The following is a 26,489-nucleotide window of genomic DNA, read 5'->3' on the forward strand; positions in this document are numbered from 1 at the left end:
TGCAGAGAAGTGTGTGAGTGCCAGAGCTATTGTGGCTCCAGAGCCTATGTGGGCACTCTTTCAACTATGGCACAGTGCTCTATGAACAAAAAGGGAATTCTGGCTACAGGCTTTATTTTCTGATTAATTCCCTACATATAATACACCCTTGTGTTATGTATGTTCCTAAAGTTTAAAAGAAATAATTTTTATAAAATGCTTTAGATTTCTGTATCTCAAGCAGATTTTTCCAGTATCTTGCAACTAACCTTTACTTTATAAGAATATTTACTATTTGTTGGGCATTGTATAAATTGTTTATTATTTAATCCTAACAAAAATCCCATGAGATGGGTACTCACACATATTACAGATAAGAAAACAAGCATAGAGAAGGTTACTTATCCAAGGGTGTATGAGTGACACATGAGTAACAGAAGTGGATGCAAATTTGCACCTGAATGGAGAGTTCACTATCTTAACCACAATTGTCCTAATAGTCCTCCATTTTACTCTAGGCCTGGCAGCAGAAACACACGGGAATCACACACTCAAATTTCTCATCTCTCAAATATTACCACATGAACTACCAATTTCTGAAGCTGGATGATGGCTACATGGGGGTTCATTATACTATTCCACCCATTTTACGTTACCTTTGAAATTCTCTATAAGTACAGCCTAGGGCAGCAGTTTCACCCACTTCCTTCTTTTTCTAAAGAAGTCTCATCAATAAAAGCTTTCATTTAAAATCGGGGTTTTTCTGAAGCACTAACCTATGCTACATTAGCTAGTTCTCTACTTCCAGCAACAACAGAAAAACCGATAGGGCTTTAATTTGGCAGGGATCATCACCCACCAAGAGGCTGCTAATCAAAGCTTGTATGGTTATGTTAGAGAAAACGACTTCTATGCTAAGAAACTTTGCTTATGCTCTACAAGTACCTAAAGGACTCCAAAGTGCTCAACCACCATAGGTGGTTTCCTATGAGTTACGTTCTTCAATATCTCCCCTCAGAGAATTCAATTAAGATTTCGAGTGAGAAAAAAAAGAGGCTGAAATATCACCTTTCAGTTAAAAACAGCTTTGTAATTTCCATTAATACCCTCCCTCCTCACTTCCAATATTGAATATACTTATAAATTTAGTCAATATTAGAAAAATATCATTAAATATGCCTGTTTCCCAATAGCATCCACTGGTTCCCCATGACCAGTAGTTCATACACCTCAACCTAGTGATCAAGGTCTAAGCCCCACTCTACCCATGCACATTAACCTGTTAAGACATCAGAAATCTCAGCTTCAGTGAGGGAACTATTAATTGCTGCCTCCTGAAAGTCTGTCTTGACTTCAAGCCTTCATTACCTCAGGTTATTTTTCCTTCTAAAATCCCTTCCCCTTTCCTCTCTGCCGATACAGCAATAGTATACACTGTTTAGGGCAGTGGTTCCTCCCCTTTTTCCTTTAGTAACTTTATGAAAATCAGAGGAAAGCTATAGACCTGCTTCCCACATAAACACACATATGAAACTGCATATAATTTCAGGGATTCATAAATCTCCTTTGAAGCCAAGAACCTCAGTTAAAAACTTTTTTTCTATGAGGCATAGTTGTAGACACGCTGTCTGCAACAGGCCTGACATACATACATGCCCACTTCTCTAAACCTGTAAACTCAGAGAGAGAGATTACCCTTAGTTTAGAGAGGGTAAGAAAATGAGGAATGGCTCTGTGGAAAAAGCAGAGATTGAGTTGAGCCCTGAGGAACAGACAGGATTTTCACATCCAGAGCATTCCAGCAGGAGGAATGTGAGAGCAGAGAAGTGCACTGAGTATATACAGAAACTGGTTGATGTATGAGTCCTCTCAGTAACCGTCAGCAAATGGAGCACTCACCCCATGCTATTACAGTTATCTGTTGATGGATCTATTTCTCCCACTAGCTGGCATGCACTAAACACCTAGTATCGGACCACATTCATAAACTGTGGAATAGGCTCATGGACTGAATGAATGTTAAAAGGTGAAATGATAGGCTGGATCAGAGAAAGCTTGTGATGTCGTAAGATTTTAGAGACTTTTCATAAATATTAACCAACATGTTAAAAATATATTATCCAAATCCTTTCATTAGAGCAGCTCCTGTTAGGACTGTTGTCAATGCTGTTATCTCAGTTTGTACAATTATTTACACTTAACAAAACTCTGCCTTCAAAGAGTCTATAGTCAACACTCCCAAAATTCATACTGATCTCACTGTAGCTCATTTAAATTAACGGACTTAGAAAAATAATTTTTAAATGTTTGGGAAAGTATATAATATACTTAGGAGAATAAATGGATACATGAGAACAATTTATGAAATATTTGGTCAGGGTGCACTTTTCTATTTTGACAAAAAGGAATTTATTGTACATCGGATGCTATAGCTTGATTATAACTGTCAGTATCTGAAAATACTGATGAGCCTATGGAATTCCTACACGTGAAAAAAATAAAGTAACAAATTATTCTGACGAGGACCGTTGAAGGCAAAGGTCCTTCAAACATTGTTTTAAAAGCAAAAACAAAAAAAACTGCCAGAAACAGAACCTAAAAGAAAAACAAACGTCCTGGACAGCCAGCCAATGTCCCCACTTTCCTATCCACACGTCCCCACAGGTCACTTACCGTTGGGATCGAGGTGGTACAGCTGACCCTTCTGAGTCGTCTTTGCATCAGGTCGTGCTCCATCCTGTTCACTTCAGCCTTCAACCGCTCTAGCTCCTCTTTCTCAAGTTTCAATTGCTTTGCTAACCTCTCCATCCTTGCTCGCTGATGTAACAGCAAGGCTATAGCATTACAGATAAAGTCATTGCAGAGAATAACATTGAACAAGTGACGGGGAAATTCCTATATGCGTTGCTAATGTATAAAATACCTGTAAGCAACCCTGTCATCCAACTTGAGTTGGCATTTACTCTCACGTCTTTCTAATGCTATTCTGCCTCCATATCTGCTTTAATTTAGCTCTTGTAACTGCTGCCAAAATATCATCTATCCGTCCCTCTTGTTCTGTCGTCCTTAGTTTCCCTAAGATTCTCTTTAACTACACCTGTGTGTTTTAAACAGGCTCAATACCAGGCACATTGAATTACAATCATAATTAACTTCCCTTCTTATACACTGAAAGAACACTACATTCTCAGATATCTTGAAACAATCTAAATAGACTTTTTTTTTTTTTTTTAAATAGACTTTTAAAGAACTATTCTCCTTTATATTTACTTAGGTCCATTATTAACTAACAACGCTCTTCATTACTAATCCCACTTCTTACAAATATCATTATATCCTTTAGGCCATCCTCTTTAGAACACATTTAAATTCTTGCACCTTGATGAACTTTAGTCTACCCTCTATGAATCTCTTTTTCCCACTCTGTAGTTTGTGTTTTTGACAATACCAATTTCACTTATCTATATTTTTCTCCCAATGAATGTTTTTTTTAAGGAAGAAGTCTTATTAAGTCACTACTGCATGCCAACATTTTCGTATTTCAAAAGAAATTCTGTAGATGACTCTTAAGCACTAACCCTACTCTTAATAGCTAATATGTTATTTTATTTTGAATAGGAGATTGCCACCCCACCACAAAAATGAAATTCAATAAAAGGGCTAGAATTACCTTGTGTATAGGCGTAGTCATCTGATCCAGAACTAGAAGTCCTCTGGTATTTATGGCTTCCCTTTTCTCCCCCAGAGCCTGGAATCACTGAAATTGGCTGAATCGGTTCTGGGGCTGCAGAACGTTCTTCTTGGTCCACTAAATTTAAAAGATTTTCAGTCGTTGCTCGGCCTACGGTAATTTTAAAAACTGTAGTTGGGTTTGGTATCATCCGAGGAGCTGGGGATGGAGCACATGAAGGCCCAGATGGCTGTGTATACGTAATATACACAGGATTAACACTAAATGGAGGTTTTGGTTGACTGGACAAGCCTCTTGAAGGAGAACTTGAAGGTGGAGTGGTGGCTGTGTACAGTGAATGCTGATTCCGTGGCGACGGTTGATTACTGATAGGTGACGGACTCCTATTCATTGCTGTCCCAGGTCTTTGAGAGGGTTCAACTGTAATTTCTATCTTCTTCATGGATCCTTTGGGTAAGCTAGATGTTGTGTAGGGGAGATAGGCGACTGAATGGCTTCCCTGTTTCTGATAGGGAGAGCCTTGTTGATACGGATGGGGTGGAGTAGTCGAAGGACTGGGTGGCATAAAGACATGGGAACTCGGGTGGCCCAACTGGGAAGGCTGCACTTGATGCTGTGGAGAGCTGAAGGGTGAAGGACATTGAGAAGGAGGTGGCGAATGGTAAGCAGGTTGAGGGATCTGTTGTTTGGGAGAATACTGAGAAGGTTGATAGTTCTGCTGATGTGAATAAACAGGCAAAGGACAATGGCTATAATGAGGCACTGGGCCCTGAGGTGAGGACTGCCACGGTGTATTCTGCGGAGTTTGTCTTCCTGATGAACTCTGAGATGTCTGTCTGATATAAATAGAACCAGGAGACCCATAGAGATTGCTTGGAATTTGTGGAAGAATTTGTAAAGCTCTTGGTACAGTCTGTCCAGAAGGGAGGTTTTGGGATACTGTAACAGTGATTGGATTTGTACTATACCGAGGTATGTGCATGTAAGAAGGAGGTGGTGGCGGTGAAGGCCCTTGCATAGCAGATGGATTCATTCCGGTTTGCATGGAAGATGGCTGTTGAGGTGGCTGGGAGGGAGGAGTAGCTGCACTTCTGTTCTGTTCATTCATAAAAAATGGATTGTAGTTGGGAGTAGCAGCCACAATAGCTGGAGCTGAGTGTGGTTCCTGAACTAAACATATCAGCTGTTTACCTGCGGCTGCATGCTGAGGATCAATGTGTCCGTCACTTGAGCTATGCACCAGGGTCCGACCACCATTTAGTTGCACACCATCTCCTGGGTGGTAGCTACTAGGAGAATGGATACCCAGGTTAATATGCAAAAGGCGATTTCTATTCATTCTGCTGTCATCTGGACTATGGTATTCCATATATAAGTACTTGCTACTCTCCTGGGAAAGGGCTCGGCAACAGGCTTCAAGATTGTTGTTATTCTAGGGGAAGAATATGGTAAAAGTAACATTGGAAAAATTAACAAATCCTAATAGTTTTGCCAGAGTTATGCATATATGACTGTCATAGAATAAGCAGAGAACAGTATTTTAAGCACAAAAAGCTTCATGCTCATCTATCCTGAAAAGCAGATCTCAAATGATTCATAGTATCTTACAGACATTTAGCTCCCATGACTAGTACTACTGCTACTGCTACAGAAATGTAAAGTACCTACTAATGAACATTGACTCATCCCAGTTTTTCTGACTCCAAATCCAGGACTCATTTTATACTTGTTGCATCTGAACAAATTAAAATGTTGGGCTAATCTTGGATTCACCACAACTGCTGAAATATACAAGTATAAGTAATAAGTAATAGCCATCATTAATCATGAAGATAATCATGCTTTAGTTTTTCAAAAGGCACTGAAACAACAAAAGGAGGAATGATAAAATCCCTAGTCAAAAACGTAAAAATTTTAAAGCAGCCTTCACTTTTAACCAAAGTTATCCCTATATAACTTCAACTGTCATCATTATGAAAGTTTTTTTCAAAAGTCCACTTTTTCAATTATGGATCCATGACTTTGCCTAAGTTATGCTAATTTAACATAAAACCAGGTCTCGACTGCCTTAATGAAATTCATTCACACTCTTAGTCTTAAGTTTTTACCCAATGACAGGTAGCTTGGTAAACTTTCAAAATCATTTAAGGATTTGAATTTTTTGAGTGACATACACATACACAAAGATGACAGTAACAAACTGACATTTTAGATGTTCCAGTCAACAGTAAGCAAACTAATAACAGGTTCCCTCTTTTTTAAATATTAAGCTATAAGGTAGTTTTCCATTAAAATACAGAATTCGTAATTATTTTATAAGCCTAAAACACTATTATTATTGCCTTTGAAATAATCTATTAACGTTTCTCAATTTTCATGACCTTCTCTACAGTTCCTAGATGTGCATACAGATACGCACATACATACACATTGCCATATATTTATTTTAAGGAAAAGTACATTTTATATTAAAAAAATGAAACACTGCACTTCTGTCGAGAGCCAAATAAGGTTAAACCCAAAACACTACATAGAATACCACAATTTTAGAGCTGGGAGAACTTTTAGAGTTCATCTACTCCAACACAACTCATTTACAGATAAGGAAAAAGACACCTGTGAAGTTACATGGCTTGCACTTAAGCAATTAAATGAAGAGCCAGGTCTAGATTCTTGGACTCCTGACTTCTTAGTGCTCTTTTCACTATAACACAAGAATTTCAAGGGAGAGGATGTTAGGCCCAAAATACATTTACTATACTGCAAGCTTTAGGAAGTAAAAGAAGATTCAGTCAAGCAAACCTTTGCAAAATGAATTCTCAGGAATTTAAAGAACTGGTACTATCAAAACTCAACTCCATAGATAACTTTCATCCTTTTCCTTATATGAAGCTTTTGATACTCAAATTCAAATAATTTAAAAAATACTTTCTGAGGCATAGAAAAAACTATACTATTGAAATTTAAGAAGAACATACTTAGAACTCAAAGATTGTTTTTTCTTATCCTTCTTGGAAATCATGGTGATCAAGGGAGAGAAGCTAGATATACTAAGCAAATTTGGAGCCAAAAGATTCAAATTGACTGCCAGGTAGAAAATGTCACTGACAGATATCTGACGGAAAATAATATGGAAAATGAAAATAAAATATCTCCTTCAAGTATTTTATTAACCTATAGACTAAGGAGAGAACGAAAGCTAGAGTTTTATTTGAAACCTAAAGCAGTTATAGACACTTTACTATTTGACATTTTTATTAATGATCCTGAAATTTCATGTTTTCTACATTGAATTAAGTAGCCTAACTACTAGTATGGTTGCAAAAAGGATCCAAATTCAAAATGATACAAAGTTGGATTTGTCAGCCTATTTCAAATGAATGATTATAGTAACAAGCTGAGTAAATTTTCATGAAGAAAAATTTAAAACCACAAATACAAGATATTACAAGTATTATCTTTGTGGATGTAATTTTAAAAGAATACCACCAGAATAGATTCAAATATCATATTTGACCTGCTAAATGTCTTAAAAAGAAAAAAATTGGTTAAAAAATTGATCAAACAGTAAATATGAAGAATAAAGAAATCAAAATTGTTTAGTTAGATAAAGAAGAGGTTAGAATTTCTATGAAGACATATATGAACAGTCTTGAAAGGACTGAGGCAGAAAAAAGCGTCATACTCCTAAAAAGTGATCCTGAATTGAGGAATGATGTAAGACTTCTGTACTAAATGCAAAGTACTGAGTCTCATACATTTTAATGCAAACAGAGAAAACCCAGTAGGTGGTAAATTCCATACCGGAAAATCTCTTAATCCCAAAGGAACAAACAAGTAAAAGACTAAGGACAATGTAAATTATCAACAAATGTTCACTGAGTTGAATTTACAGTTTCATTCCTTCAGTTTAGTAAGTGAGATGAAGACACTAAGCCACGAAAAAATACAGGTCAAACAAAGTGCTAAATAAAATATTTTAAAAGAAAAGGTCAGAGTGAGGTGGTGCCCTAGGATGGATTAGAAAGGTGATTGCTAGGAAGTAGTTTAAACCATAGCCTCACTTATGCTTGGTTTCATTCAGTGGGAAGTACCTTTGCTCTACCAGAGACAAAAATGGGGGTGCTGAAGAGCAGAATTTCAGACTGAGAATGCATGGTAGAAAAGACAAAGACAAGCTATAACACTCAAGTAATAAGCCCAAAGGCCTAGACTTCGTAAAGGACTTGCAAACAAAGGAAGCACCTCTGTTACCACCACTGTTCTGTGAGTCTCTATTTGTAATTACGCTCACATGGGTTTAGGTTATACCCTGAGCTGCTCACACTGCAGTAAGGCAGAGCTTGCATATTATGCAGTAAGGTGGAGTCTGAACTGATTGTGTGAGGAGGTCTAGTAGGCAAGATAGAAAAGTGCTGCTGCTCCCCAAAGTCAACCAAGTAGGGAAATGCTATAACCCCAAACACACTGAGATCCTGGGGAGGATGATGTAAAACTCAAGAGGGGAAGTGTTAGGTGTCTTTCTCTGCTGCCTCTTGAGTGGGAAGATTCGTTATAAAAGACAACAAAAGCAATGTGAATAAACTAAAAGTGGCCTTACACTGAAAATTAGACCTGTTAGTAAGCATTTATCAACTAGAAAAACTAGTAAGAAAGAGTATACTCCAAAAACTTTTAAAAATAGGTTCTAAAGCATAGTCTAACAAGTTATAACAATAAATTTGAGATTTTCAGAATTCAGTTCTAAGGATTTGGGGGCAGATGACACAACCCAAACAATGTAAGAAGAGAAATGTGAGAATCATCTTTTTCCCTGTTTGCTCTAAATCAGTAGTTCTCCATGGGATCCATTTTGCCTCCCATGGGACATTTGGCAATGTCTGCAGACATTTTTGGCTGTCACACGTGCGGGGATACTATTGGCGTCTAGTGGGTACAGGCCAGGGTGCTGCTAAACATCCTACAATGCACAAGGCAGACCCCTACAACAAAGATTATCCAGCCCAAAATGCTGACAGCACCAAGGCTGAGAAATCCTGCTCTAAACGCCGCCCCCCACCCTCCACCATACACAAGAGAATGTAACCAAGTTCTAGTCACCACAGCACAAAGCCAGCTCTAAGAAGGAAACACTGGAACTTAATATCACTATCTTTGGTGGGTAACTTACCTGTAACATGCATTGAGACACCACTCCCTCTGGAATCTCAGGGAAACGTTGTCGGAGGTCGTGAAGAACCTGCACGTCAAGCTGTGAACTGCTTTGCGCCATGCCAGAGCCAGCGGTGGTCAAGTTTTCTCAGGAAATGGATGCTAACCAGCCTTCCAGTAGTAATGATCTTCCAACACCACAGTCATTTTCTATTAAAGAAATGAATTACCTATTTCACTTTATTTGAATAGAAGCTATTAGTGAACTAAAATAAGAATATCTGATTCCAAAGTCGGAAAATTGACAAATACAACTTAGCCAGACTTTTCTTGATGTAATGCAGCTAATCATTGGTTTAAAAACAAACAAAAAAAAGCCACCCCACCCCCCAAACTTCAGTTTCATTTTAATGCTTAAAAAGAATAAGTGGCAGCTAGAGGAAAAATGCAGAGTATTATGTGGCAACCATATTTTTCTAGCCTTGAGAAATATTACTCATGTATATAATCACTCATGTTTTCCCAAGGGCTATCCCATCACTCCTCCAAAGCAGAGCAATTACTTTGATGTCTGAAATAATAAAATAAGGACTTGATAATATCAACACCACAAAGCACCCTTGTCCTGTCTGTCTTACATTCTCCCTGTACTTTGAAGCCAAAATGTTTGAATTTGAAGTCTAAGTATAGGAAACCCAATGTCTAAATGAAACAACTGGGCAAATAAAAAAGGAAATGTGGAATCCTTTGTTTTCAAAGATGACGCTGGTGTCCCATCATTATTAGCCAGACCTGTTTAGCTAGTTCTGATGCAACTGGCACAGGTGCTGAGATGACAGGATGTGGGAGTACGGTTTGAGCAATGGAAACTGACCCCCAATCTTTCTTACTGGCAGTAGTCAAGTTAAGCACCCATGTAAATAAGGCAACTAGTACAGTAATAATGAAATTATAAATCAGCTAGTAGTATTAAGGGTCAATTAACTGATCCACTTTTGAATCAGCACTTCTTTTTTTTTTTTTAACTTTTTATTTAAGTGTTTTTCCAGGACCCATCAGCTCCAAGTCAAGTTGTTGTTTCAATCTAGTTGTGGAGGGCGCAGCTCACAGTGCCCATGTGGGGATTGAACCGGAAACCTTGTTGTTACTAAGAGCACCACGCTGTAACCCACTGAGCTAACCGGCCGCCCCCACTTCTCATTTTTAAAAGGGGGAAAAACATACAGTGTATACCGTACAATCTCATATTTCTGCTGTGTTCACTCACTATACGGTCAAAATACTTTTTAAGAATGAGGAGTAAATACCTGCATCTTTATGGAAATCATGATTATAAGATACATATCTAAACCACACACAGAAGGGAGGGTCATCCCACACCAAATCTTCTGCTTCTTGCAAATAGGCCCCGGAACTTTAAATCCTACCAGTACTTGGGGCAATGCAGAGAACTACAGAGACTATTTTTAAAACAAGAAGTATTTAAGGAAAATATTGAATTAGTTTTGCTGGTTTATAATTAAGCAGATAATTTAAAAATACCATGGAATCTCTAATTTGACTTTCGTTATAGGAACGGAGTTTCATTTTGCATGCAATCTGTTGACGTTTACTGGGCATCTAGCTGTCTCTCTTCTTCCTTCCAAGCCAAGACTGTCAAGAGTATTTATGTACTCTTTGTGTGTACAAGGTGGCCACAAAGCCCCTGTCTATAAGACTAGGCCTAAGCATGGGTAAAAAGAGCTATTAGGGACTGTTTTGACAGCTCCCAACCATCCACACTGAAGGTATCTAAAAAAAACATGAGGAAAAAAGTGGAATGTGGATGAAGAATACAGAGAACTTCCAAAGAGCGCATATATGGGTCTTCCGGCCACCCTGTACTATAACTATTCTCTTGGCAATTCATTCCTTCGTCTACTCTGTCTGGCTCATCTCACCGTTCCACTGAAACACCCTCTCCCATCATTTCTCTGCTCCTAAATCCAGATGATCTGTCTTTTGGCCCCTGTGTCCTCGACCTCTGAAGTATCTGACACTACTGATATTCCTTCCTTTTCACAGCCTCCGTGGCATCACAGTAGCCTGGTTTCTTCCCACCTCTCTTGTCACATTAACGTTTCCCCGGGTTTTTCCCTAAACTGCCTCTTATCATTCTACCCCTTTTTACTCAGTGATCACATCCTAAGTGATCACTACGAAGGTTTCGATAACATGTAAAGGCTAATGATTCCCATACCGGTCTATCAAGCCTCCAGACACACACACTCCAGACACACACAGCCAGCTGCCCACTACACAGCACCGTAAGGATATGCCCAAAGACATGTCAACATGTCCAAAAAGGAACTCCTTACCACAACCCTTCCCCAAATGCTGTTCTCTCCATGAATGCTACCACTCAGTTAACAAGACTAGAAACCGTGGTGTGATCCTGGACTTCCTCTTCTTGAACAAGCAACTAAACAGTGTGAAATCAAGTGAGTCATGGTCTGCACCCTGGTTCTGCCGTTTAATAGTCTCTAGGAAAGATACTCAATCCTTCCGCCTTTGAAGCTTCATCTGTAAAACGAAAATAATAGTAGGGTTGTAGGAGAATTTATGTTTTATTTTTGGCTCGATCTTTTAATATAAAACTTTTTTTTGTAGCAGAATTTACATGGAAAACAGTGATTAAGTCAGGAAGCGTTAGTTACTATTATTCAGGGCATGTCTGAATATTGTTTTCGTCAACTTCCTACTGCTGTCCCTGCCCCTGGTCTTGCCTTCCTCCACATCACAGCCAGATGCAAATCTGATCACTCTGTAGCCCAACCAAACAGCCATGTGTGATTGATCCTTTGCATGGATGTTCCGTGTCACCTTTTCTCGGGCCATTAGCCCATGGTCATCTATCTGCTTGAGACACTTTTCTACCTTTCTCCCTCCCCCTGCTTCTCCAAGCCATACTGATCCCATACATGTCAGTACTGGTGGCACCACCCACTGACACCTCCCCCCCGTTAGTCGTGCTGCCGTGCCTCTCCTTCTACATTGGGCTAGAGGGCTCTCCACTGTGGTGCCACAGCAGGCTGTGCTTACTGTCACAGGAGAAGCAAACACACTATACTGAAGCCACCCGTGTATCTGAAGGTCTCTCATATAAAACTATAGCTCTACCTGGAGTGTGCTGTTATGCCAGAGTGAGGAAGTACTCAAAATGTGATGGGAGCCTGTCATAGGGACCTGTGAGTCAGCTTGAAGAGTCTCCCACTGGCCACATCTGTGCCAATTTGAGCACCAAAATAATTAAGGCCAGTAATGAATTATAGGCTTGTAGAAAAGAAGAATCCATGACTCCATATCAATAATAAATAGTTAAAGACATAAATAAAGACACATATATAAATGGAGGAGAAGGGAGGGCTTTTGCTTACAGTAGAATCCAACTGGTAAACTTGCAGGGAGTGCTAGAGCTGGGAAAATCATTTTGCAGCCATCACTGTATGCAGATTGCTTCAAGTAAGAATCAATGGATGCTACATCTAGGGGGAAATTTGAATGAAGAGTAGGCTATATGAATGGTCTTAAAGTGTCTCCCTGAAGAATTGCTTATTATTTACAAAGGGGAAAAATGTAACTATAAATGGATAAATGGAACAACATCTTGACTGGGTGATCAAAATAAACATCACCAATGAGGGATAGACAGCGTGCACCTCCACATGTGATGGTATCACTGTATACTATTCCACTCAGGAATGCGTAACACCTGAAACTACTCATGAGGAAACAAGACAAACCCCAAATGAGAAATGTTCTATTAAAAAAAAAAAAGCAGGGAGTTAGGGGGACAGAGGGGTTGAGAATGTCATCTTAAAAATGCCACTGTCATAAAAGACTATGGCTAGAAAAATATCACAGATTAACAGAGACAGAGCCTTGACAACTAAATCCTAGACTGGATCCTATACTAAATGGGAAAAATACTATAAAAGAAATGAATTGATCAATTGATAGAACTGAAATGTGGATGGTAGATTAGGAAAAGTGTTCTATCAATGTGAAATTTATTGAATTTACTAAGTTTACTGACTTGATAACTGCTGTGGTTATATATGAGAATATCCGTTTTTAGGAATTAGGCAATAACACATTTAGGGGTAAAGGGCATGATGTATGCAACTTCCTCTCAAATGGTTCAGGAAAAAATACATCTATATGTATATGTGTGCATACACAAACACACATGCACACATACACAGAGAGAGGAAACAAACTACAAAGCAAACAGGAAAAATGTTAACAATAGGTGAATCTAGGTAAAGGTTATACGGTGTTTTTTATTCTTGCAATAGAATTTTGCAAACCTTCTGTAAGCAAAACTAAAAGCAAACAGGAAGTCGTGGTTCTATTCAGGTGTTATGCCTTCTTCATCCCTGCATTTACGTAGTACCCGCTCAAATGTTTGTTAAACGACGAAGAATCAATTTTACTATAATAAATCACTCTAGCTAGTAAGGTTAAAATATAAATATATATAGAGAGAGGGTGCCAAAAAAATGTATACACATTTTAAGAAAAAAAGTATTAAAATTGTAACACTCAATATATACCGATAACAGAAGATGAACACAAGTCACGTTTGACTTCTGCAATTACAAGAGGTGCTCAAAGTGGTTCCCATCAGCGTCCAGACACTTCTGATTACGTGCTTGAGCTATATCGACCAAAGTGTCCACTTGTGTACATTTTTTTGGCACCCCTGGTGGGGGTTTGTGTGTGTGTATGAAACTTTAGATGAAGTTTATCCCCCACCTCCTGCCCACACACACACACACCCACAGTAAAATTTGGGGGATCAGGGATCACCTATGTAGAATGATTTGTAAATGCTTAGGGAAAAAGAAAAATAGGTTTAGGCTACTGAATCAATGGGTATATTTTTCCAGTTTGCCTCTTAAAATATCTCAAATCTGAAATGCTAAGAGATTCTACCAGGTTAACAATCTAGGCTTTAATTTAAAATGTAAATTATTTGAAAGTCCTTAGTGTTAATTTTTTCTCTGAAACAGTGTTTGAATTATCTAACTTTTTGATCAATACAAACATTACCTGCCATTTTCACAGTGAGTCGATCTATAATTTATACTAGTCACAGGAGTCCTAACTAGAGGAGTTACTTTGCCACGTCACTGAAGCTCTAAGGCAGCACTGTCCAACACAAATGCAAGTCATTTGAAATATTGTAGTATCCACATTAAGAAAGTACAAAGAAACAGGTATAATTCATTTTATAAATAATATATTTTATTTAACCTAATACGTAAAAAATACTATTGTTTTAACATGCAATCAATATAAAAATCACGGATAAGCTAGTTTACATATTTTTTTCAGACTAAGTCCTTGAAATCCAGTGTGGATTTCATACTTACAGAACATCTCAATTCAGACTGGCCACATTTCACATGCTCAGCAGCCATGTTATTGACTGTGGCTACCTTATTGGATAGCACAGCACTAAGGCCTTAGGACAGGCTAAGACCTATAACTCGCTAAGACCTATAACTCTCAGATTCCCTAATTCAGTATCTCCTGTGAGGGCATACAATTAACTAGGCAAAGGGCCTAGCACAGACTAGGTGTTTAAGGATTATTTGTCAGGTGAAATGAAAAAAAAGTGAAATTCATTGAATTTAATGATAGGAATGATCTTAGGTAATCAAATCTTTTATTTACAGAAATGATAACAGGAAATGATTCCTTTATATTTGAGGGTCTAACCGCATTCAGAACACTTGATGGCTATTTAATCATCATCAAATAAAGAGCTTCTGAAGCCCCCAAAGGCTTAACTCAAACTTCACTACTGGCTTCAAAGAACAGTTTTATTCATTTCTCAACCATAATTTCAAGTCTTTAAAATATAAGGGCAATACAGTTGCTTTTTTATGAGAAGGAAAAAAAGTGACAAGGATCAACAAGAAGAAAGATGTTTCAGGTGCCAAGAGCTTAGGCTCCGCACATTCAGAGCTCTTAGCAACTACTGGCCCTCAGCTAGCTTTCTCTGCCTTCAGAATCTTGGGTGCTACACAAACTTACCATTAATTTATCACTATTAGTATCAGCTACCATTTACTGAACACCTATGCCCTGAAAGGTAGCTATGATCATCTCCTTTTTACAAAGAAGAAAACAAACTCAGAGAATGAGTACATGGCAGAATCGTGACTCAAATACAAGCCTGCCTTTTCCAAAATCTGAGTCCTTTCCACTATGTCATTGGCAGGTATCAAGGTCATTCCCAGTAGAGTGATGATGTGTGTGCCCTTCTTTGGCTGGGAAAAAAGGGCAGCAAACCCTCAACAGTATCATCCAAATAGGGAGTTCCAGGTATGTGGTAGGTTAGATGGAGGGCTCAGAGGGGAATAATAAGTCCTTGTACAAATAGCTGTTTTAGGACATACAAGAAGCAGAGGAAAAGGGAAGAAACCGCCTTTTTAAAAAAATGGTTAAAATAACTTGCCTTTGAAAAAACATTAAACAGCATCTTTAAAATTGAAGCCAACAACTTACCCACAAAAATGGCTACCATCTGAAAAGATGATTAACAGTAGATCTACTTTTCACTATAAGTGGGAGTCTAAACTGATTAAAAAACATCTTTTCCTTAAGGGATTATGTGTGTAATCTTAATAGTGATTAGCTCTCTGCCCTGTATACACAGTCACTCACATAAGCACTAACTGACAGGGATAATCATTAAGTATTTCACAATATGTAACACTCTCAAATAAATTTAATTTCTTGATTATTATGAAATATTAAAATACTTCTTTTAACAAAGCAATTTCCTTTCTGTTCACTGGGAGGTTAAGCAAATAGAAAATATTCCAGCCAAAAATATAAGCTAGTTTCCTTAAAAAAAACACTTAAAAGTTTTACAGTAAAGTACTACGATGTATTTCTGTATTTAATCCCATAGAATACAACTTACAGATTTGGATACGATGCAGATCAAAACAAAATCTATTCTTGTGCATACACAATTGACCCTCGAACAATACGGGTTTGAACTGTGCAAGTCCATAAACATACGATTGGCCCTCTGTGTCCCTTGTATCCCCGGGTTTCACATCTGTGAATTCAACCAAGAGTATTTTTGATCTTTGGCTGGGAATCCACGGATGCAGAGGGCCGGCTGTATGCATTGTTCTATGCCACTGGATACAGGTACTTCAGTATCTGCGGGTTTTGGTATCCACAGAGGGTCCTAGAACTAATTCCCCGCAGATACTGAGGGACACCTGCAAATAAGTTTTTGGGGAGTCAAAAGTTTTACATGGATATTCAACTGCTTGGGGGTTAGCAACCTTAAACCCCTGCCTTGTTCAAGGGTCAACTGTATATCAATGTATGCAATAACTGCAAAATACATAGGGACTTTGTCTCTTAACATTATAACGACATGCTAATTTTTACACTAAAATATTAAAGTGATGAGTGATGATTTGACACCTTAAAACCAGACAGAGGACTCAAGCAATATCTAAACTGTACTGGCTAGGCTAGGATGTGACCAAACTCCTGGGACACCCCCACTAAAGCACAGATGGCCACAGCTGTGGATTGTTGAGCTGTACATGTAGGCAGTAACTCTAGATCAAGAAAGAAGAAATAGTGAAGGCATAAATCACACAGTTCCAAAGTCACAAAAACCAGGAGATTCTGTAGGGTGGAGCCTTTACTGCCTGTCAGTTTTGCAGGGACTCCTAACTTCTTCTCAAGGCGGGATGAAGCCTGGGAGTCGGGGATGGTGTACTTCGCGGTGGGATCACTCTGAGGCTTCCTCCATTGGTGCAGCTACCCCCACCCCCCCAATTCAGGAGTGCAGGTGGGTACAAGGTACAGCAGTTACTGGGATTTCTCCCAACAGAATTCCTCCTCCCAAACGGAGAGCAAGCTCCCCCAGAGCTCTGCTCTGATGCCACAATTCTCTCCACTCTAGAAACTGTACAAAATGACCACGACACCTAGTGCTTTCTTTCCACAACCTTTCCTGAGCTCGGCAAATATGGACAGTGCTGTTATGGCCCTGTTTACTTCTGCCAGAATTTTAGCTCACTTCTTCAAATAATTATATCACAGGTTACAAACCAATGGTCTGTGAGCCGAATCCAGCCCATCCGTCTACAAGTTGAACCACACTTTAAAGCAGGGAAATCTTAAGTTAAAATTTGGATATCTAGCTTTCCTCTGAAACAATACAAGATCTAACAACAACTGATTGAAGCATAACTCTCCCATTTAGAAAGGACATACACTCTACTCTGCAGGTTGCCTAGTTTCTACATTCCCTAGGGTGTCCCAGGCACTGAGGCCTGGCCTTGCTTCACTCTGACATATTTGCTGGATCTGTGACACCTCTAATGTGTTTGAAAGAGACGTTTAAAGATACACTGTAAGTATCAGTCTAGTATAGTCTCCGTGGTATGCTACTGATGTGGTAGTTTGGGACACAATAATTCTTCATCATGTAAGCCTGTTCCACATGTCACAAGGTCTTCAGCATCCTGTCCCTTCCTGTAAAACCCCAGAAACACCCCCAAGTGGCCCCTAGAGAGGCAACAGGATCTCAGGCTGACAACCACTGTTAACATGTTAAGTCTGGTGAGGTGAGCATTTCCCAGGTTTAAAGAACAGTTAGCCTTGTCTTGAGAGGACTTAAGATTTTTTAAGGAATCATTCTTTTTTCTGATTGATTGGTCTGGTCCAAATAATACCTGTTGAACAAAAATATGTATACTAGTATATACCTTTGGAACTTTCATCCATTTTCTTGCTGCTTTTCAGGTTTTGATTTTAGATAATATTTATTGAGCCATATCTATGCACCAGGCACCGTGCTACGTGCTTTATCTCATTTCATCTCTACTATCATCCAATAGAAGAGGTAATAGCCACATTTTATAAATGGGGAAATGTGAGGCTCAGAGAGGGTAAATAATTTGCCTGTGGGTCACAGTTAAAAGCAAAGCTAGGATACAAACTTGAAGTCTGTGCTTTTACCATAATTCTCCTGTACTTTTGGCTACATGGTAAGACTAAGATTTTCATTACAGTGGAAACCATTCAGAAAATAGTCACACATTTGATGCATCTATCTCATATTCTCTTATATTCTCAAGAGATAAACTATGGGCCAAAATAATATTCATATTAAAAGAATCACTAAAAGCATTGTCCATTAAATATAGCCCCCAGAAACAAACAGAAGCATATTCAGATTAAATTTAAACTGAATACGCCTCCCGTCAAGTACATATTTGCCAGCCACCACCAATACAGGACTTATCAGACAAGCTACTCTCTGCCTTCTCCCACCAACCTCCTCTCAAAGTAAAAATAAAGGTACTTGGGATGTCTTCCCAGTTCTGAGGTTTGTAACAAGGAGGTAGAATATTAAAAAACAAATGAAGTTTAATGACCTTATATAGTGGTATATGAAAAAAGAAATGGAAAAGCCGTCTTATTTAATTGGAAATATTTCGTTCAATTAAGAATATTATGGCCGGCCCGGTGGCTCAAGTGGTTGGATCTCAGTGGTCCTAATGCCGAAGGCTGCCGGTTCGATTCCCACATGGGCCAGTGGGCTCTCAACCACAAGGTTGCCAGTTCAATTCCTCGAGTCCCGTAAGGGATGGTGGGCTCCGCCCCCTGCAACTAAGGTTGAACACGGCACCTTGAGCTGAGCTGCCTCCCAGATGGCTCAGTTGGTTGGAGCGCGGGCTCTCAACCACAAGGTTGCCAGTTCAATTCCTCGACTCCCACAAGGGATGGTGGGCAGCGCCCCCTGCAACTAAAATTGAACCTTGAGCTGAGCTCCCAGATGTCTCAGTTGGTTGGAGCGCATCCTCTCAACCACAAGGTTGCCGGTTCAACTCCCGCAAGGGATGGTGGGCTGTGCCCCCTGCAACTAGCAACAGCAACTGGACCTGGAGCTGAGCTGTGCCCTCCACAACTAAGACTGAAAGGACAACAACTTGAAGCTGAACAGCACCCTCCACAACTGAGATTGAAAGAACAACAACTTGACTTGGAAAAAAGGCCTGGAAGTACACACTGTTCCCCAATAAAGTCCTGTTCCCCTTTCCCAATAAAAATCTTTAAAAAAAACAACAAAAAAAACTGTTCTGGTTAGCTCAGTTGGTTAGAGTGTGGTGCTGATAACACCAAGATTGCCAGTTCGATCCCCACATGGGCCACTGTGGGCTGTGCCCTCCTAAAAACAAAACAAAACAAACAAACAAACAAACAAACAAAAAACTCTTCTAAAGAATGAAATGTATGTAAAAAAATTTTTTTAATTACCTCAAGATGGTTTATGAGCCCTGGCAGAGGAGTCGTATTTACATCTCCAGCTCTGAAAGCACCTTCTTTTCAGTAGTCTGGAAATCTGACAAAATGAGGACATATCCTTTTGCTAACTTCCCAACTCAATATGGAAAAATGACAAAAACCCATAGACTTCTGGTGCCTTAAAGTAACAGCAGACAAAATGCTAGACCAGACTTTTAGGGCACGTGGTTCTTTCCCAACTATCATCACAAGCTGAATCTTCCTTTTTTCCTTTAGGTCACAAATATCTTCTACAGTAATTAAATTCTACGTTTCCTCACAGAAGACAGAAGTTCAGAACCACGAAAAGGTAGTCCACTGCTTGTTTTCTTAAGGCTTTTGCCGTGTACCTGGCAGTTACTGAGCCCCCCATTCTATTTAGAGAAGAAAGGATGAGCCCAGGCCTATGAAGCCCGTATAAAATTTTGGATTGCATACCCAAAATAGCATACAACTTTTTAAAAAATGCTATTATGTAACCCATTTCTGTTCCATGAAGAGCAATTTATATGTAGAATAGGAGCTTTATTGGCTTATTCTGACAAATGAGCATTCTCTCTCCCATTATTTAGACGCTATCTTCAATCCCGGTAAACCTAGTAAATTCAATGTAAACTTGATCATGTTAGGGCAAATACTGACTTAACATCAGAGCCATCATGCATACATTTCTAATTAATCTCCTGACTCAACCTCATTTTATAACCACAGCAGAGCTAAAATAACATACACTGTTTATACCATATAAATTCAGCACTTTACCATACTTACTGTTTATCTTAAACATTACCCAAAAAATGAACTCCAAGTATGAGCAAGTACAGTGCACCTACATGAATGCTATTTTCTACCATGTGTAATAGCTTTTGCCACTCTCCTGTATGACAATGCAAAATCCACTCCGCATTCATGTTAACTTTCTCCCATCGACTTCAATTAGCACAGCCTTCTCCTTCTTAAATGTCATTGTGTGTTTATTACCACTTTCAGCACTTGAAATAATGTTTATTAACTTTTTATTCTCCTCAACGTTTTATTGCTATGAATCTAGAGAACGAAAATCAAACATGCTCGGGGCAGCCGGTTAGCTCAGTTGGTTGGAGCGGGTGCTGGTAGCACCAAGGTTGCCGGTTGTTGACCCCCACCATGGGCCACTGAGCCTGCGCTCTCCTTAAAAAAAACGAAGAAAAAAAAACGAAAAAAAAAACCCAAACATGCTCTTTTAGTTACAGTGCCTTGTACACACTAAGTAGTATAAATGATAAAATGAGAAGTTTTAAATAATTGGAAAAAACAATGTGCTCTGGTTGAGGTGCTCCAAGGTCTTTATTGGGTCAATTCTTAAATGGCATTATTTAAAAAGAAAGACAGGACAACCTATTGGTAATATATGCCAGAGGCAGAGCATCTCCACATTTTATTACTTAAAGAGATTACTTAGAACAGTGTTTTTCAAATGGTGGAGTGTGACCTATTAGTGAATTAGGTAATAAATTTACTGGGAGATGACAATTTAAGAAAAAAGGAAACATTATAGTAAAATAGTAGAGTGCTTCACACATAGTAATCGCACATATATTGATTCACAAAACTTGCCTGAGGGGTGTGTGTGTGTACTAGATCATGATAAAAATGTCTTACTGTGGGTTGCTTTGAGAAATACTGACTTAGAATATAGTGAGGTATTCCAGGTTATGTAAGAAAAATACGTAGCACCTTTCCTTTTTACTTTTATCTGAATAGATGGCAGTTTTCTAATTAACAAAGTGGAGTTATTTGAGAAACGTCTGCATATAAAAGCTGAAGCAACTCTTTATGTCATGAATTTTTGTGACTTTTTCTCAAATGCAGCCTCAATGTGTTTTGTGTAGCTCCCTCATGTACTATTGGAGGCTCCTGCCCTCTGAAGGATTTTTTAAGAAATGAGTTCTCAGTCTCATTAACCCAGAAATTCAAAATCACAAACTGTCGGAATTTCCTACTGGAAGGGTTTGAAAGATTAACAAAAATACCATTTATAATCATTTATTTTACAATGTCTAGCCAGAAAATACTCACTCCTGAATCCCTTGTTCATTCAGTTAATAAAACTTGAGAACTCAACTTGGAGATACAGAAGGCTTTATGCCCTCAAACTGAGAGAAACACACGTACAGTTATAACAGAGTGGGGGTAAATCCTATAATAACTAGTCAGAAAAAGAAACGATTAAGGTAGGACAAGGAAAAGAAACACCAAGGAAACCTTCATGGAAGAGATGAGATTTAAGATGGGGTGCAAAGAAAAACAGGATTAAAAAAATATAAATAATAAAATTATAAAGCTAGAAGGAACTCTATACATCTTCTAACCCACTGGTTCTCAACCGGGGACGATTTTGCCCTACAGGGCACATTTGTCCATGTCTGGTGACATTTTTGGTTATACTGGGGAGGGGTGCTATTGACATGTGATGGGCAGAGGTCAGGGACAATATCCTACACTGCACAGGACATCCCCTGACAACAAAAAATCATCTGGCCCAAATGTCAATAGTGTCAAGGCTAAGAAACCCTGACTGAGCCTAACCTCAGTATAATAACCTTGTTTTACACAAGAAGGTAACTGAAGGCCAGAGGGATTTTAAAACTTGCTAAAAACCCAAGATTAGACAACAGGACTCATACATAACATCTCGTCCAGTGTTTAAGTCGTAACACAAACCCATGTATGTTATACTAGAAAACAGGTGTTAAAAAGAGCGGAACTCTTTATAAGTATTCTTAAATAGACTTTCTTGATACAGATCTACCAATGGCTCAAAGCAAGAATTATGCTACACTTGAAAACTTATTCTGATCATACTACTAGATTTATCATCTATACAACTGTTATTGAGCACAGATCTGAGAGTAAGAAGAATTACAATAAAAACGAGAAAGTCTGAAGCGCAGCATACGCAAGCACACCCAGTTACTCCTTGGGGCAGGTCTTGCATGCTCCACCAGTTCCTACCACTGAGGATGGGGACCTGGGGAGGATTCGCCCCTTTTATTAAAAATCAACTGCTAAATCTCCCTTTCATTTGCTAGTAAGCTTTCTAATAACAAATGAAGTGTAGAAAAAACTTGCTTAGGGTCCTGATTTAGGGCTTAAATCTAAACACATGAAATCACCTGGACATCTTTTCCTTGATTTTAAATGCACAAAAAGGATGGGGGTAAAGGGGGTGGGGTGATATTAATAGCCACATCGATTAGTTTTCAAAAAACTTTTTTGCTCTAATATAATTACAGGAATACACAGACACAGATATCCATTCCTTACCTCCAATTTGTCAATCTGTGGAACTTCAACTATGATACCTTGTACAGTTTGACACGTGGCAATTCACAATCAAAACCTTGAAGAAAAGTCTGAAGATACTGTCCTAAAACAAAGAAAGACCAATGAGGTAAGATTCAAACAGTAAAAGGTTTAAAGACAGCATGAGCAAGTGATCCAGTGTACAAATAAAAGGTCACCAAAAAAGAAAGCAGCCATTTGTACACCTTTACCTACTACCTGAAATTACAGTGAATGACATTCATGTTCCACAGATACTAACAAAGTTCACCTGACTGCCTAAGCCCCCTTCCCCCTTCCCAGTCAGTCACCTCTATTGCCTAAGGCAGAGCTGGCAAGAGCAGAGGGGAGGGCCAAAGCTTTTCTGAGGTTTTAGCTTCAGAGAAAGCTAGCAAGACAAACTTTAGTTGCATCCCTGGCAAACCATCAGGGGTCCCTATGGCTCCCCATAATATATTAAATGTTAAATGGGTTTGATTACAAAGCTGTGCTGAGTCCCTTAAAGAATTCAGAGAGGTGAGCCCAGCAATCCAGAAGAAACTAGAGGTTAAACTGTATCTGACAGCCTGATAGGCTAAGAGGGACAAAAAGAAAATCCTCTTCCCTCATCTTCAGGTTAGAAACCTAAAGGGCTGCAGGGTGGAAATAAGGGTGAACCAGAAATTAATCAGGCCATACACTGAATGCAACTTGGCCTTGAGTCATGTGGTGGACCCAGAAAAATCTTAAAAGCTGAGGTTAGACTAGTATAAGTAATACTGGATTCCCTCAAGCAGAGGCCACCAAAAAAATCCTTTCTGGAAGAGATCATCCTTGGTCTCAAATGATTTCTCTGACAATTTTTCAAATCCAAAACCCAGCATACAATTGAAGACAACCAGGCATACAAGGAGATGAGAACAAGATCAAAAGCCGTAGAAACAACAAACAACAAAAACAGATTCAACACGGACTCCAAATATTAGATTATCAAATACAGATTTTAAATTATGTTTACTATGTTCAAGGAGATAAAAATCAAACTTAATGATCTCAGCAATGAAATAGAAACCATAAAAAGTGACAAAGCAGATTTTTAAAAGAAGCAAAGAGTAATTCTGTAACTGAAAAATACAAAAACTGAAATTAAGAATTCATTGAACAGGTTTAAAAGCCAATAGACTGTTGAAGCAATAAATCAAGGGAAAAGGCTCAGAATGAAGACAGGGTAAGAAACACGAGCATATAGTGAGGAGTCTAACATCCAACACAGTTCACTGGAATCTCAGAAAGAAAAGAGAGAGTATGGGGCAGAAGCAATATTTGAATGGCTGAAATTTTCCAAAAATGATAAAAGATGTCAAACAACAAATTTAAGAATCTCAATGAATTCCTAGTTGAAAATCCACAAAGAAAAACTTAAGCATGGGGGGGGGGGAGGTTACTTTTAAAGAAGCAACAGTTAGACAGGTAGCTTAATTCTCAACAACAAAATTGGAAACTAAAAGACTGTGTAATGGTATCTCTAAGGAGGAGAAAGAAAAACAACTTGCCAACCTAGTACTATACTGCAGAGAAAATACCCATCAAGAATGAAAATGAAATATTCTCAAATAAAAACGGGGTTCATATCCAGCACATCCCCCACTAAGAAATCATAAAGCAAGAGAAAACTGACACAAAATGGAAGGTCAGAGATACAAAAATGAATGAAGAACCATGAAAATGTAGGTAAGCATGTGAAAAACTTAATGGAACAGTGTAAAATAATAATATAATGTCTTATGGGATTTAAAATATGAACAGAAATTTATCTCCAAACTCATGAAGTTACATATATTATTAATAGTTTATATATATTATTAATAGTTAATATATATAAATATGTACAGCTTTTTGTAAAAATATATGTGTATATAGAAAATTAAATTACAGGATGACAGCACATATGTTAGGTGAGTAAATGGAACTAAGGTGTTTTAATGTTCTTGTTTGTTCTGTTTCTGTGAAAAATACCATTGGAATTTTGATAGGAATTGCACTGAGTATGTAGATTGCTTTGGGTAGTATGGAGTTTTAACAATAATACTTCCAATCCATCAGCACAGAATATCTTTCCATTTGTGTCTGTTTCAATTTCTTTCATCAGTGTCTTGCAATATTCTATATACAGGTCTTTGACCTCCTTGGTTAAATTTATTCCTAGATATTTTCTTCTTTTTGATGCAATTGTAAATAGGATTGTTTTCTTAATTGCTTTCTGATAGTTGATTTTTTGAGTATTAATTTTGTATCCTGAAACGTTTACCGAATTTTTTTTTTTTAGTTCTAACAGTTTTTTTTGGTGGCTTGCCCTTTGTAACAACATGGATAGACCTGGAGAGCATTACGCTAAGTGAAAAAAACAAAAAAGATAGAGAGAAAGACAAATACCATATGGTCTCCATTATATGTAGAATCTAAAAAAAAAAAGTTAATAGATACAGAGAACAGATTGGTAGTTATCAGAGGTAAGGAGTGGGGGATGGAGAAAGAAATAGATGAACTTTTTTTTTTAGTTTAAATAAATTGAATTTAAAAAATCCTTTTATAAAGAAACAACAGGTATATTCCTTAACTCATTTTACAAGGCCACCGAAACCTACCTAACAATGACAGTACAAGAAAACAAAATCAAGGTCAACCTCACTCAAGAACAAAGATCCAAAATTCCTAAGTAAAATAAAAGGAAAATAAGATAATGACCAAACTGAGTTTATTCCTGGAAGGCAAAGTTGATTTAGCATTAGGAAATCAACCAATATAATTTGATTCAAGGAGCAACAGTAGGAAAAGCATTTGATAAAATCCAGTATCATTCATGATATAAGCTCTTACCAAACCAAGAGCAGAATGAAACTTCCTTAATCAACTAATAGACTAACTAGGAAAAAATTAAAGCAAATATCATACTTAGTGGATAAATGTTCAAAGTTTTCCCTTTGAGAAAGGGAACAAGTCATAGATACACAGGACAGACAGTACCTTCTATTACCACTTCTATTCAGTATTATAATCTAAGCACTAGTCAGCACAGTAAGAAATAAAAGTATAACAATATGAAAGGAACAAAAAAGACAAGATAAATTACTACAAGTAATAAATATTTGACACAATTGCTAGATACAAAACTGATACACAAATGTCAGTTGTATTTTTAAAAACAAAATGAAGTCTATAAAAATTTACAATATGAAAACATCAAATATCCATGAATACAATCTCAAAAGTTGTGAATGACTTTCTGGAGAAAATTATAAACATTGAGAGAAATCAAAGAGGACCTAAATAAATATCATGTTCATGAATTAGAAAACAGTACGATATAATTGCTCTATAGATTCCATGCAAATCCAATCCAAATCCCCAACAGGTTTTCTGCATGTATGTGTGGTATGTGGAAAGTGACAAGATGATACTAAATTTCAAATAAATGTGCAAAGGACCAATAGCCAAAATTCTCTCAAAAGACAACAAGGTGGAAGAACTTGTTCTACTGAACATTGAGACTTATGATAAAGCTATAGTAAAATAGTGTGGTATCAGTGCAAGGACTAATGGAAAGACAGCCTAGAAACACAACCACAGATAAAGGGCTATTCGATTCCTGATAGTAGTAGTAGGTAATAGGTAAGACAGTATGCTGGTAAAATTAACTATCCATGTGGATAAAAAAGAATACTGTCCCCTTCCTCACAGGATGTTCCGAAATCAATTTCAGCTAGATGCTAGACCTATACATTAAAACCAAAATAATAAAGCTTTTGGAGGATGAGAGAGAATATCTTTAAGACTTTGGGACAGGGAAGGCTACTTTAAACTGAACCTGATGTCTAGTTTAAACAGGAAGGAAAACTGATAAATCAGACTACACTAAAATTAAGAACTTTGGTTTATCAAAAGACATTAAAATGAAAAAGCACGCAAGGGCTCATTTCTGTCATAT

At 38.0% G+C, this 26,489-nt stretch overlaps 1 protein-coding gene across 3 annotated transcripts in view; it reads right to left on the reverse strand.

Annotated features, from left to right (window-relative positions):
• TAB3 (TGF-beta activated kinase 1 (MAP3K7) binding protein 3) overlaps positions 1-26,489 on the reverse strand; it is a 55,306-nt gene that overhangs the window by 20,490 nt on the left and 8,327 nt on the right. For 2 of the 3 annotated variants that reach the window (XM_088795220.1, XM_019710557.3), the window contains exons 2-5: positions 22,508-22,610; positions 8,841-9,031; positions 3,650-5,102; positions 2,653-2,813 (exon numbers count right to left, since the gene is read on the reverse strand). In XM_088795220.1, coding sequence (XP_088651346.1) covers positions 2,653-2,813; positions 3,650-5,102; positions 8,841-8,942 — 1,716 coding nt within the window. In that variant the 5' untranslated portion in view covers positions 8,943-9,031; positions 22,508-22,610. Of the gene's footprint in view, positions 1-2,652; positions 2,814-3,649; positions 5,103-8,840; positions 9,032-19,174; positions 19,260-22,507; positions 22,611-26,489 lie in introns of all 3 variants that reach the window. The other variant, XM_074324296.2, reaches the window with a different exon arrangement.

Source organism: Rhinolophus sinicus, chromosome 18 (assembly GCF_057876585.1).
Source record: "Rhinolophus sinicus isolate RSI-liver-muscle chromosome 18, RSI-T2T, whole genome shotgun sequence".
NCBI lineage: Eukaryota > Metazoa > Chordata > Mammalia > Chiroptera > Rhinolophidae > Rhinolophus > Rhinolophus sinicus.